This window comes from Notothenia coriiceps, unplaced genomic scaffold (assembly GCF_000735185.1).
Source record: "Notothenia coriiceps isolate Sejong01 unplaced genomic scaffold, NC01 NC01_scaffold00036513, whole genome shotgun sequence".
Taxonomy (NCBI): Eukaryota; Metazoa; Chordata; class Actinopteri; order Perciformes; family Nototheniidae; genus Notothenia; species Notothenia coriiceps.
In genome coordinates this window covers 277,327-291,275 of record NW_011369214.1, presented here as the reverse complement: position 1 = coordinate 291,275, position 13,949 = coordinate 277,327, and the positions used below count along the sequence as shown (strand labels likewise).

General features: G+C 40.7%; 1 protein-coding gene across 1 annotated transcript in view; it reads right to left on the bottom strand.

The window, feature by feature from the left end:
• The window catches only part of ncor1 (nuclear receptor corepressor 1), a 62,766-nt gene that overhangs the window by 43,060 nt on the left and 5,757 nt on the right, over positions 1 to 13,949 (bottom strand). Inside the window, exons 2-8 of the mRNA XM_010792638.1 lie at positions 9,713 to 9,891; positions 6,767 to 6,861; positions 6,243 to 6,444; positions 4,449 to 4,631; positions 2,853 to 2,966; positions 1,200 to 1,256; positions 1,000 to 1,052 (exon numbers count right to left, since the gene is read on the bottom strand). Of these exons, the coding sequence (XP_010790940.1) occupies positions 1,000 to 1,052; positions 1,200 to 1,256; positions 2,853 to 2,966; positions 4,449 to 4,631; positions 6,243 to 6,444; positions 6,767 to 6,861; positions 9,713 to 9,823 (815 nt within the window). The 5' untranslated portion in view covers positions 9,824 to 9,891. The remainder of the gene's footprint in view (positions 1 to 999; positions 1,053 to 1,199; positions 1,257 to 2,852; positions 2,967 to 4,448; positions 4,632 to 6,242; positions 6,445 to 6,766; positions 6,862 to 9,712; positions 9,892 to 13,949) is intronic.

Genomic DNA, 13,949 nt, shown 5'->3' with positions numbered 1-13,949 from the left:
GTTGGCGTTGCTGTGGGACTTCTTAATACCTTGGAAAATGCCGTTTAATACTTTTTAATAGCCTTAATTTTCGCTAAATTGTTTATCAACTTTTAATACTTTTTAAGACCCCGCGGACACCCTGATATAAACACTTTAAGAAGCTTTAGTTGCTGTGTCTTTATTCTCCGATCTCTAGCGTACAGTCAACTTTTACTAACCTCGTCAAGCCGGAGCCTCTTAACTACTTCCTGTTTCCAGGTGAGGGGTTACCGAAATAAGAGTACTGCGTGTAGCAGTATAATTAAACATTACAGGTTGTGAGTGACATTAGTTATCATATTTATATACTGTATGTTTAGTAGGTTGTGGAAATGCGCTCCAAAATATTTGTTTATCTTCTTTATTGGTATTTATTATTTTGATATTATTTATTTAAATGTAGATATAAATGTATAATTTAATATTTTGATTGGTTTTTCAGTTGAATTATACTTAAAGTTCAGGGTAATCAACTGTTAAAAACATACTGTTCAAATTATTATTTTTCATTTGTTTTAAAGTTCAATAAATGGATGTTTTCAAAGTCAATTAATAATCGTATTTAATAATCGTGATATCAATATTGACCAGAGATAATCGTGATTATGATTTTTGCCATAATCGCACAGCCCTACTGTGAAATCTTTTGCTGACGCATGATGGGGGCGGTAGGGAGAAAATATTTGGGCCGGCCCTGATAGTGTTTACATTCACAAAGAGGGGTCTTCGTTTAAATGGGTTGCTCTCCTGTTGCAAACTGATAAGACTCTTATCATAAATGGCCTGGCCTTAAACCCCTTAACTAGGAGGGATATCATTTGCGATAATAGAGGGGTGGCAATCTGGTGACTCAGCAAAAGAAAGAAATATCAGCTAGGTTTATCATGCTGATGTCAGCACTCTCTCTTCAGCTTAGATGGTCCCTATGCCAAAGCTGACAGATGTTCATGAAATGTATCCGTGGAATTAGATACTCACGTCTTGATGTTGTCATGGTACACCTTTGTGTCTGATGGCTGATTGTAGAGGGGCTAAGAAAGGAACAATCAGACAAGGGAAAGACAGGGGGTTAATCATTAGCCTTTGGGCAAGCAGTAATATCTAACCTGCTACTGAGCTCAGCATAACCGTCTCCATATGCAAGGACGAAACACATAATCATCTGTTCAAAAACATACCAGCTCAACCTTAGGACCAAAGCCTTCCAGGACTTTATGGGCCTCTTCAGCTTTTTTCTAGAAAAAAAAAAGAAGAATCATGAATTAAAAGACCTACAATAATGAAGAGAAACTGTAATGTCAGCCAAAACAAAAAACGTTACACCTGGTAAACAATCCATTTTACAAATCACTATGTGGGTTGTATTCGTATAAATGTAATACTTCTGTGATGTTACTGGCTACAGCATTAATAGAAGCTTATATTAATCAAGTAGCTACACATGGACAGGCTTTTGATAAATGCTTTTACAATTATTACAGCAATTCAATTTGTCCAGTTAATTAACTAATCAGGGGTGTAGTCTCTAACATAGGACTAAAAGATTCAGGTAAATGTATAAAGTCAAAATAAACTAAGATTACAATGATAAAAGTGAGCAACTGCAAACGGCTTAGAGAAGCAAGAATTTCACACGAAAATGTGCGCCTGCCGAGGTATAACCAATAGGGTTGGCTAGTGACAGGGACATTTCTTGGATCAGTGAAGACTGGCAGCTTTTTCAAGCTCATCAGAACAATACTGAATAACTCTTTATTTTCCCTTCCCATAAGTGTCATCTTCAGACTCTGAAAAACAAACACAGCTGCCAGACGAATGATGTACATGGTTGGGAGCAGCTTCGCAGCGTGAAGGGTTAATAGCTAACTGAGGAGGAAGGCGTGTCTCAGCGCTTTCCTGCCACAACAATGTCTGACAGACACGAACCCCAGTGTCCTCCAAAAACCCTCACCCACTCATTTCCCTATTGTTTAGCTGAAACACAGATAAGGATGCCTGCCTCTGAGCTTTACTAAAACTAAATGTAATAACATTTTTTTTAAAGAATTGAGGAAATGGACATTTCTGCCAAAATGAAACTGCAGTAAACATGGTTAACTTCTAGAATAATATATAAATCATGAACCTCTGTGCATTCCAACATTTTTTTTTTATGAAAATGAAAAAAAACATTGCTTTGCAAAATGCTGTGTTACAACAAATCTGGGGTGAGGTTCACAAACATTAAAGCTATATCTCTTGATGAACCACACTTTTAATGGAACAAAGTATCAATAGAGACATTCGGTTAACTCCTATATTTCCTGCAAGTGCTCCAACAATAAAAGCCTCCCACTAGTTTGAATTTAAAAGGGGCCATACTTGTGTTTGTTATATAGGTTTTTGTGCATGCTAAAATCCCAAAGTTCCCTCTGGAGTGAGTTTCTATAGCATCAGCAGTATCTTGACTAACATCACCTAGCTGAAAGAAAAATAAGAGTGATACAGAAAACAAACTAGCACCATACCATAGAAATTCAGTAAGAAGAAAATACATTACTGAGAGCAGAGCAAAGAAGACTTAAAGACACATGTTCAGCCTTCAGTTTAGTGCAAAATAACTTGATTTTAAGAGAGGAAACTGTCCCATCTTGGCCATGGTCGCCATGGTTATCCCCTGCTGTGAGGCGCTTGGCGCGACTCTGTACAATTTTAGCTGGTTAACCCTGGCTGTTTGAAAAGCAAAAATAGCTTCTTCTAACTTTGAATAATCATAGAGATGAGAACAAAATAAATAGCTGCAACACAAACAACGTGGCCATAAAAGTGTTGTTGTGTCATTGATGACTGACCCTGTTTTCATCGTAGATGATCTGGACTATGCTGCGATGCTTGTGCTCCACTGGGGGAGGGGTCGCTGGCCTTTCTGGCTCCATCGGCTTTGCTGCTTCCTCTTCCAGTTGTTGCTAAGAGACAACAAACACATTTTGACCAATAGCACACAAGACGAAATACACGGAAAAATAGAGGCAATAGAGGCCTCTTTTCTTATCATGACCGTAATCAACATTTTGTATGATTTTTATCTGTATTCCTTTTCACGTGGGAACAATTAAGGAAAGGAGAGATGCAGCTACACTGATGTGATCTCAGTTTATGATAATATAAGGCCATGCAGGTATGATCAGATTACTTCCTCTCTCTCTTGTTCAAGTTTTTTTTTTAAAGAACTGCAGGTCAATGTTTACGAGTTAAAGGTTATGTCAACTACCAGGTTACAGACACGAGATTAAGAGTTCCTGAAATACCTTGAATAAACAAATAAATTCCTAAACGACTTGGGAAAAATGCAGACTGGATAAACTCTCCTAGCAAAGCTCATCTCACATTCCTTTCTAACGAGGTGGATTTCAGGAGAAAAAAAATTGCATAAAAACAGCCACAAACTGGATTAAACACAAGCTTATCCACACAGAAATATTTTCTTGTGAAGAAATAAGCCTGTAGAAAGTTCAGCACCTTATTTGTACATTGATGTACAGTAAATGATAGGTACAGGATTATTAGCCCATAGATCCTTAAAGGTATCTAATAGCCCAAATTATGAGATAAAAAAAATCAGAAGCAGACAAAGTGCAAGCCAAAGCTCTGTGTGCTGACAGTCTGTTAACATGAACACCAGAGATCACAAGGTCCAAAGACTGCTGGAGAAGCATGGAAGCTAGCTGCACATTAAGCCGACAACAACTCGTTATCTTTACAATATATCATTCAAAGAGGGCTGAGCAACATGTAGGAAATTGAATTTTCCAATATTTTTGGCAAAATACTTGTTGTTGTGACGATAGTTAAGGGTTGACCATTGAAGCGTTCACAAGATATTTACTCAGTGAACATTTTTTAAACAATTATCAGCAATGCGGATTTATTGAATCATAATATAACAGTTACAAACAGTCTGATGAATTTGGAAAATGACATCACTGTAATGCAGCCTTAAAAACCAAGAGAGGACGACACTCAAAAATCAAAAGACAATATCTAGTCTCATATCATAATATCAACATATCGACCAGCCTTAAACTGAATTTGTAACTGGATTGGTAACTTGAAAAAGCTGCTGGATAAAAAAAAAAGATACAAATGCCAACTAAACACATTCATGTCAATGTAAGCAAAAAATACCTTTGACATACAAATTAAATAAATCCTGATATTTTAAATCTAAAGCATAATACAAGATATCAAATCAACATGTTTACAGCATTTATTTGTTGTTTTAAAGTACATGAGGATTAACAACTGTTCATTGGCGTTCTTAATTTTTTTTCGAATTAGTTGTTGCCTAATTAAAATAGCAATTGAAATGACTTGTGCAATTTGTTCTAAAACCTCACACATGATGTTGAGTCTACCTGCAGAGACAACGGTTTAACAAGGTAACCAACCTGCTTTTTCTTTAGCTTGAAAATCTGCTGCTCCACTTTAGCGATCTCTCGGTCCACACGGTCCATACTCTGGATCAGCTCCTCCTTGGACAGTTTAGAGGGAGAAGCGTCCTGGTCATCCCCCATGTGTAGTGCATGTCCTCCTTGGGAAGTGGACTCTACTTTGACAGAGAACTGAGAGTCCTGGCGAAAACAACAGGGATAATTGAGTTCGAGTGTAACTACAGCTAAAGATCTGTAGAAAACAAAATGATTCTATCCAGTTCTGCAGATATCAACTGTGAAAGTTAACACACAGTCAGAGAGGGATTGTCCGGAAGAGCCTACATTTTGGTTTTGGTATTTAACTATTGCCTCGTTCCCACTGCATGGTTCTGCTTGACTCAACTCACTTTTGGTACCAGGTCCTTTTATCTATTTGTTTTCCACTGCAGATGGTACCCCCTCAGTGTAGGCGGGATTATCCGTTGATAGAAACGCCATGTGAAACTCCTTTGAAATCATCTTCAACGTGACACTTGCTTTCTATATCGACATCCAAAGAAAGGTTTGCGTTTTCTTCAATTGTACCACCAAGCGAACAGCGTCCTATTGCAGACAGCCATTTCTTTATTTTATATCTTGGTCGAGTTAATACTATACTAGTACTACCATTTATTTTAGTGGTGGTTTTGTGGAGAATTTCCCACGCATAGCAAACACGATTGTCTCTAGCCAATTATGGCGCATTTCCATTGCAGGGCCTCGCTCGGCTTAGTACGGTATAGTTAGGCCTTGTTAGGCCTCGTTAGGACTGGCTCACTTTATGCTGCGTTTCCATTACAGTTTAGTAGCTGGGGCAGTAACTATAGTAACGCAGTGTAGACGGAGCCGTGACGTCATCTTCAATGCGAACCACAGAAAAACAACATCAGCTGTTAGCTGTTAGCACTCAAGCTCACAGCTCCTCATATCTGTTCAGAAACTAGACAAAAGTTAAACAAGTACAAACCACTTGTTTGACGTTTATTTATGTCTGTATAGGCCGTTGTTGTGAGTGTGGACGGTCAGAGCATATACAACGTTAGCTTAACCAATCTCCATTCAGAAAACACGCATTTTAAAAAGGTTTTTCGCCTGCCGTCCGTCTGCAGACAAAGCATTAATTCATGGTTTTTACTAACCGGTATCAGTATGTTGTTACTTCGGCATCATTTTGAAACGTGTATTACAATTAAATCATGGTCAAACATGTTCATTGCGTTGTAGTTGTAGCCCCCTTGCCAGCGATTCTCTCTCTAGTTTAAAATACTCAGGCCGACTCAGCCTGGTTGTTGGCCCGCTAAGAACCTCCATTTTATGGGGCCAGAGAAACTGTGAAATAGTACCCGCTAGCCGGTACTACGCCAAGTGGAAACGCAATCAAAAACGGGCCGGGCACGGCACGCTTAAACCGCGCTGTAGTGGAAATGTGCCATTAGTGTTCTGAATTGTTTATCTCCCAATTCTATTATTGGCTTAGCTCACTTGGAACCTCGACGCAGTTGTTACCAAAATATGACCAGGTACCATCCACGATTATTTAGGGGAAAACCAAAAAAATGCAAATCAAGTTGAGAGCTGGGCTCGGGCATATTTCGAGTCAGAAGTTATTTTTTGACGAGAGGGCTATGAAATTCTCAGCATGTGCTGTAAAACAAACTATAGACAAGCAAAGAGTCCCTGGAGTGTTTGTTACTGTAAGGGCAAAAGCTTGACATAGACCAAAGGGTCCTTTCTGTTTTGCAGAAGTCGTTGAAGAGGAACAGAGCCCACCTTTTTGACGTCTGCAGAGGTTCTCAGACTGTCCTGTACTGAATGGCCTATGGGCATGAGAATCCCCCCGGCAGTGGAAGGTGTTCGTGAGATGTGAGCCTCGGCAACAGTCTCCATGCGAGGGCGTTTAGAATCCAAGGCCTCATGCTCAGACTGCGCCGAGTGAAACTGCTGTTCGTAACCATGGCGTCTCTCTGGAGGCCTGCAAGTAAACAATACATATTCAAATAATATCAGAAGCTAGATCTCGTTGTGCAGATGAATGTTTCCCTAACTGTAATCATGAGAGTGTGCTGAAAGAAAAAACAACACTCTAATACAGATTGTTGGGGCGACTGTAGCTCAGGTGGTAGAACAGTCATCCACCAACATTTAGATGTGTCCTTGGGCAAGATACATAACGCCAAATTGTGTCAATATGTGTGAATGTCTGCCTGAACAGGTTGCACCTTGCACGGCTGCCTCTGTATGAATGTGTTTGAATGCAATATATGTACCCTTATATAAAAAATGTAAAGCCTTACCTTTCAGTTCCAGGGTGGAATTCAGACAATAACGATGGTCTCCTTCGACCCTGAGCATCTTGCATGTGAGTCCGATAGTCTGGGATGGAGAAATCCTGAAAGCAAGAGATACACACAAAAACACATATTTAAGCAAATCAAACAAGGTCACAAAATACCTAACGGTCTAAACTAGAGCCCATTCTGCTCTGATTGCTTAGCTGGCCGGCTCTATTGTCATTTGTCAAGCGCTTAGAGACATCCTGCCTCACATACAATGTGTTTCAGCGCTAGCCAATAGAAGCGCAAATGTTATGTAGTGATGTCACTATTTTACGAAAGTAAACAAAGGAGTCCAATCGAGGCATATCAGGCGGGGAGAGTGTGTTGGAGAGACTTTTCATCCTTTGCAGTCCATTTACATGCGCAAAACCTATACAACACACTACAGGAAAGGTTATGCAATTATAGTAATTATGAGTCCCTCCTGCAAAGCTGCAACTATAACAAAGCACTTTGCAGATAAAGCATCCGAATCATTATGACAGATAGGCGAATCCTGTCGTCACCGGGCAACACATCTGTCTTATGCAACAGATACACTCCAGTTTTCATCAATACAGCCGTCCACAGTGGCTCTTACACATAGGAACGGTTGCATTCCCCCCACCCCCTTCTCTCTCCCTCCTCATTTCCTGTATTCTCTCTGCTGTACTCAATCTAATAAAAAGGCAAAAAGCCTAAATGGACTATATGAGCATTTTACCAGTCAACAACAGCAGTTCTGAGTGTAACATGAAGACATAATGTGAGCATTGTGACTTCTTATTGCTTAATATTCAAAATGTATTTGTTGTGTTTAGCCCTGAATGTAAAAAAAAAAACGAGGTTCTCAAGATTATCAGCACAGGAGGAAATGTAGAATAATAACAGAATAGGAAGCAAGGCAAATCTTTGCCTCATTAGTCAAAGCACAATGAAGTTACTGGAACCACTAACGCTGCGCCTATCAGGTTAACTAAAAATAATTTCTTGATGTCAAGAAAATGATTAAAACCTTAGTAAATAGTAAAAGCTTTGATCCCCAAAAAAAAAAGGATTGGGTAAAGAAGACATAAATGTTATCAGTGTCCAAACAAACCTGAACAAGCAATTGCAGTTGCAGGACACATTTCATATCAGTTTTGTCCCAGATGGAAGCAAACAATCCAAATGCCCAGAAATGTCCCGCAGACAGTTTTCTGTGAAAGTTAGCTTCTAAGAAGTATTTCATTCCAAAATGGATGACAAACATCATCCACTATTAACTACAGTCAAATCACCCATGTGACTGATGTGAGCTGCATAATTATGATAAGAATATCCCAAATATGTGTTGAGTATTTATTTATTTATTTAATATAATTTTAACATGACAAAAAAATGAATTTATGTAAGAATTAAAGGTTATTTAAGAATTAAATGTTCTTCCTCATAAGAAAATAGAGTCCCAAAACATGCTCATAAACGTAATCAAATGAACTCTGGTTAATCAGGTTAGTTATTGCAGCCGAGTCCAAATTACTTCCTTTACAAAATGTGGTTGAATCTAGCTTAAATCTGTCATTGGGATGTGATCCGACATAACTATAGGCGCTTTCACACCGGAGTACTTTTCCCAGTATAGTTCTTGAAATGTTGCATTCACACCAAAGAAATCCGGAACTAGAACTTAGTTCATGAGAACCTTTTCACCCCCTTTGTAGTCCCTGCTAGAGAGCAGGTACTTTCATGGGAGAAAATTTTTCCCATTTCTGATTGGCTGGGCGAATTGCAAACCACGGCCCGTGAAACTCCGAAAAGTTTTGTGAAGCCGCCATTGTATTTTATGGCATTAGCATTAGCATTAGCCCTGCGCACCGACGGAGACAGACTAACTTATGGCAACACAAAAGAAAACATGGGAGCGGTGGAGATGAGGAGGTGTCGGCGTTCTGGCGATTTACTCGGAAGGCTTCAGTAGAAGCTGCTGGGAGTCCCAGCAGCTTCGACTGAAGCCAGTCCCCAACTCCGGGGACTTCCGGCCGGGGACTTCGGGTGGCAGTATACGCCGTGAAGTTGTTTGCGGCCTGCCACTAAACCCAAAGCAGAAGAAAAAGAAGTGAAGTCAGCGGCTTCATTTGACTAATACTCCCTCAGGGACTTATTCCGGTGTGAACGCGATCTGCTCTTTAGTTCATCAGAACTAAAGAGTTCTGATGAACTAAGTACTGGGAACTAAGTATGAAAAAGTAATTGGTGTGAAAGCGCCTAATCACAATGCATTTTCTTTAATTAAATCCTGAGCAAGATATATACAGGAAACTACAGTAAAAATGTAGCTCTGAGCAGCCATACTGCTAATGTTTGCAATTTATAATATATGGTAAATTTGTTTCCTGTTTAGTACCACTTGTGCTAAACATTTAGATGTTTTGATTTGACTTGACTTTATATTCTCATGAAGTGCTAGGGCTGCACGATTATTGCGATATGATTCGCAATATTATAAGGAATTATAATTTTCGAAAATTTATTAAAATAAAAATATGATAAAATGATCACGGTGTGGTAGTATTTGTGCCAAACAAGCATTTATTTTTTCGTCTGTAAGCTTTCACATTTTTGTACTTATTGTGTATTAGATATTGAACTAGATCATATTGTAGTTGTAATAACATTTGGATAAATTCTAGCCCTACACTTCGCTCAATATTAGAAAAAAAAGAAAACTCAATTCAGATGTAGGAATCCAAGATGACGCTGTGTGTCACTCACACCCTTAGACATACAACTATTACACACAGCAGTGAATTTACATATTAGCTTCCAATGACTCGGAGTAAAGTCAACACGTAAAAGCCTTCAGTGTTGAGCGTGAGAGCCCAGTTATGATAAGACAAACTCATCAGTTGTCTCAAACAAGAATGCAGAAGGAAGTTATTTTACCTGCTGGTGGCGTGAGCCGGTGAAGGAGTACTGGACAGAGTGTGCTGGGTAGCGACCCTGCTCGTTGCCGAAGCTCCCCTGGGTGGGGGGGTAGCCCGAGCTGCTGGACATCCTGGCTCAGTGCTAGCTGCTGCTGCCTCAGAGACACTAGCTAGACCATGTTTGGAGAAACGAACCACCTGCAGCAAGACAAAAGCATCGTATTTATTATTTGAAAGTCACCTTTAAGACAGTAAGATTAATACTGCAGCCTCTGTTTTAATTGAGTTAATATATATTTTCTAGGACAGCACTACAGCAATGCGGACAATGCTAACACACAGCACTGTTGTAGTCAAGTCACCAATTCACGAGTCCAAGTCACTCTCGAGTTACCACTCTTCGAGTCCAAGTCACTCTCGAGTCACCGCTCTTCGAGTCCAAGTCCGAGTCACCAAGAGTTGGCCAGTGTTTCCCCTACCATTGTCTTGGCGGGGCGCTGCGCCCTGCCAACGGAGCCCCGCGCCCTGCCTGAAATTCAAGGTGTTTTTTTTTAATTTAAATTATTATTTTTTTAAATATATACATAGCACCAAATTGCAACTGAAGTAATCTATCTACGGTATCTACGTATAAACTACAACAATGCAGTTCATAGCTTTGACATGACCTGTTATGAACTATAATATATATGCCTATAGTTTTGTGGTAACGTTCACGCCACTAATGACAATAGTGTAGGCATACTGCTGCTGTGAGTTGCTAGCCTAACTCTAACCTGTGAACGTTACCACAAAACTATAGGCAATATTATTTTTCATAACAGGTCATGTCAAAGCTATGAACTGCATTGTTGTTTAGCTGCAATATAGGCTATATGTAACATCTAACATTTACAGAAGTCACCTGTAATAGTTACCTTATGTAGCTGACGCTCAAAGGTCCCTTATTATTGTTTTGTCCTTTTTGAAGAGTGTTTAATGTAGGCTTGAACTTTGTTTTATTTTGTAAAAATGATAAGAGTTGTCTTTCCGGAAGTCATGTGACCTTTTTTCCCCGGATGTTTATATTGTGTTTGTGTGCGGTAAAAGTGTCAACGATGTGATAACGTAATTCTACTGCTGATCTACTAGGCAAACCCGTTTTCACGGTGTTTTATGATTGTGCAAAGAAGAGAATAAACGTGATTGTGGACATCAGTTCGATGCGTAATGTTCTTTCAAGACCAGAGTAGTTACACCTTATTTAGGACTAGATGCCGTTTGCATGGTGGAGAGCAGCAAGGTGATGAAGGGACCTTTGAAGACAGCGCCACTGCAGCACATGCGCACTTCTTATCTCATAATTATGACTTTTTATCTCATTATTTCGACTTTCTTATCTCATAATGATTACTTTTTATCTCATTATTATGACTTTCTATCTCATAATGACTTTTTATCTCATGACTTTTTATCTCATTATTTCGACTTTCTTATCTCATAATTATGAATTTTATCATAATTATGACTTTTTATCTCATAATGACTTTTTATCTCATTATTTCGACTTTCTTATCTCATGACTTTTTCCTATCTCATAATTATGACTTATCTCATAATGACTTTTTATCTCATAATTTCGACTTTCTTATCTCATAATTATGACTTTTTATCTCATTATTTCGACTTTCTTATCTCATGACTTTTTCTATCTCATAATTATGACTTTTTATCTCATTATGACTTTTTATCTCATAATTTCGACTTTTTTATCTCATAATTATGACTTTACATGGGGATTTTATTTTTTTCAAGTGGCGGAGATGGGCTTCCATAAAAAAAATATAGCACCAAATTGCAACTGAAGTAATCTATCTACGGTCACTTTNAACTTTTCTTTTCTTTTTGTGGAACTAAAGCTCCGTCCCGCGCCCCGAGGCAACCGTCCCGCGTCGCGGGGGCCGGTTCTCGTTACCATCCCTTTGTGACAGGTACACACCGTGTACGGACGGGTTTGGTATTTTTACTCGGGGGGGGCTTCCCTCAGTCGGACTACGTGCGTAACCGGAATCCATTGTTGTTGTACATAGTTGTAGAGACACGAATGCCTTTTAGTTATTTAAAACGGTAACGTTACAATTTATACAATTTCAAACACCCCCGCCCATCCCATTACAAAAACTTGTCACAATTCAAAACGGTCTCTCCCTGTACCAAAATTCAACAAGATAAAAGATTATCCAAGCGATTGACTATAAGTCATCAACAGAGTCTACATACCAAAATATATAACAGATTCGAGTACAAGGAATGGCGGCTCCTCCCAGGTCGCGTAAGAATTACGGTCCAAGAAGTGGCTTAACTGCTCGTCACGGGTCTGAAAGTAAATCCCTTCCACGAAAACATCAGTCCATCCGAGGAGATCGGAGACCGGTGTGCAGCAACAACCCGCCCAAGGCGGTCCCAGGACCTTTTTTCTTGTCTTTCTCTGCCCTTTAAGTTAAATCGACCCGTCGAATATATATATATATATATATATATATATAGCACCAAATTGCAACTGAAGTAATCTATCTACGGTCACGTTTCACATTAAACATGTGCTCTTTTATTAAATAAACTAAACGCCTATGTTAATTTCCCAATGTGCATGTTTCAGTGTCCACTAATGCCTGCTGGTCATTCCGCACACGCACTTTAAAACCAGAGGCGATCGAGCCTTTCAAGCAGTGGCCCCCAGACTGTGGAACGCGCTGCCACTTTGCTTGCGCACTTTAAACTCTGTGGAGCCTTTTAAAAAGCAGCTGAAAACCTTGTTGTTTAGACAGACTTTTAGTAAAGGTGAAGGTTCTTTTTGACAGTTTGTTTTATGTTTTGATGTTGTGTTTTGATGTGTATATGTAGCTGTGTGTTCCTTGTTTTACACCATGTATTCTCCTTTTTATCGTGATCTCACTGTGAAGCACTTTGTGAATCCTTTCTGTGAAAAGTGCTATATAAATAAGGGCCCCTTAGGCGATTCCTCACAGCAATGTGAGTCGGGAGCGCGGGGCGGGTGGTGCGGTCTTCGTTGATCGGACTTTTCCTACCGGCGACCTCCGTCGGCCCGGGCTATAGGGTTGCCGCAAACGACCCGTTGTCCTCGCGCGCTCCGATGGGGCGTGCTCATGCTCACCGCGCGGGCCCACGTCGTCGCCTTCGGATCGCAGGCCCCGGCCACCTCCGGCCGGCGCCCAGGCCGTCTGACGAAGCCGACATCATCTTTTATAAGTGTTGCTCTTCGAAACTTCGGCGTGTCACTCTTCCCAGGGTACCTTCATGTGGCGTCAACTTTGTACCCGAGGTCGGAGGCCGAGATTCTCTGACCCCGGCTGTGCGGCAAGACTCCCAGCGCCGCTGTAGCCGGATGCAGGCGGGCGGCGGCTAGCTTCTTCGGCTCAGCGCCAGGGTCTAGGGGGGGTTGTTTAGTCTTGTTGTCTTCTCTATGTCTGTGCTTCTTCTCTCTTCCTGGTCTGTCGTCATTGCGTTGTCTAGGCTCTCTTGTCCTGCTCTCTTGTGTGTCTTCTCCTCTTCAAGTGTATATAGATATATATATATATATATTATTGTTTCTCTTCGTCGGTGGACCTTATCCTCTATATATAGTGTTGTTTGTTGTTTCTCTTGTGTTGTTCATCGGTTTTTGACGCAGCGCCAAGGGATGGCCGCGCAGGCACCTCAGCGACCGGAGGGTCGGACTTTAGGCCCCCTGCTGGTCCGCACATATTAGAGCGCGGTCCTTTTTGCATGGCGCGCTGGCGCGGCGCGGGTTCGGGCCGAGTTCGAGGAGGGAGTGTACAGGCTCACCGCGCAGACCACAAGTTTTGGTTTGTTTTATTACCTTTCCACCCCTTGAATACGGCACCTCCCTCGTGGCGGGGGGCGCGCCGCGCTTATTTCACAACGGTGGGACTCAAATGCACGTACATAGCATTTGTTCAGGAAAGACGCGCTGGACACTCGGCCAAATGACAAACAGATAGAAGTGAGCGGGTCGGGTTACATTGGGGTTTAATTTTACGTCACAAATAAAATGACATTTACCTCAAGGTTATATCTGAAGCGATTCACATGTGAGAGAAGACACACAGAAATTAATACTTGCGAGATTGCCTGGATCGAGGCGTGATGATTTAAAAGCGTTTACAAAAACAGAGCTGATCATTGGGGGATGGGGGGGGGGCAACCCATCAGGAACACTGTTGGGGCATTCATTCATGCCATGGCATCTATTTCAA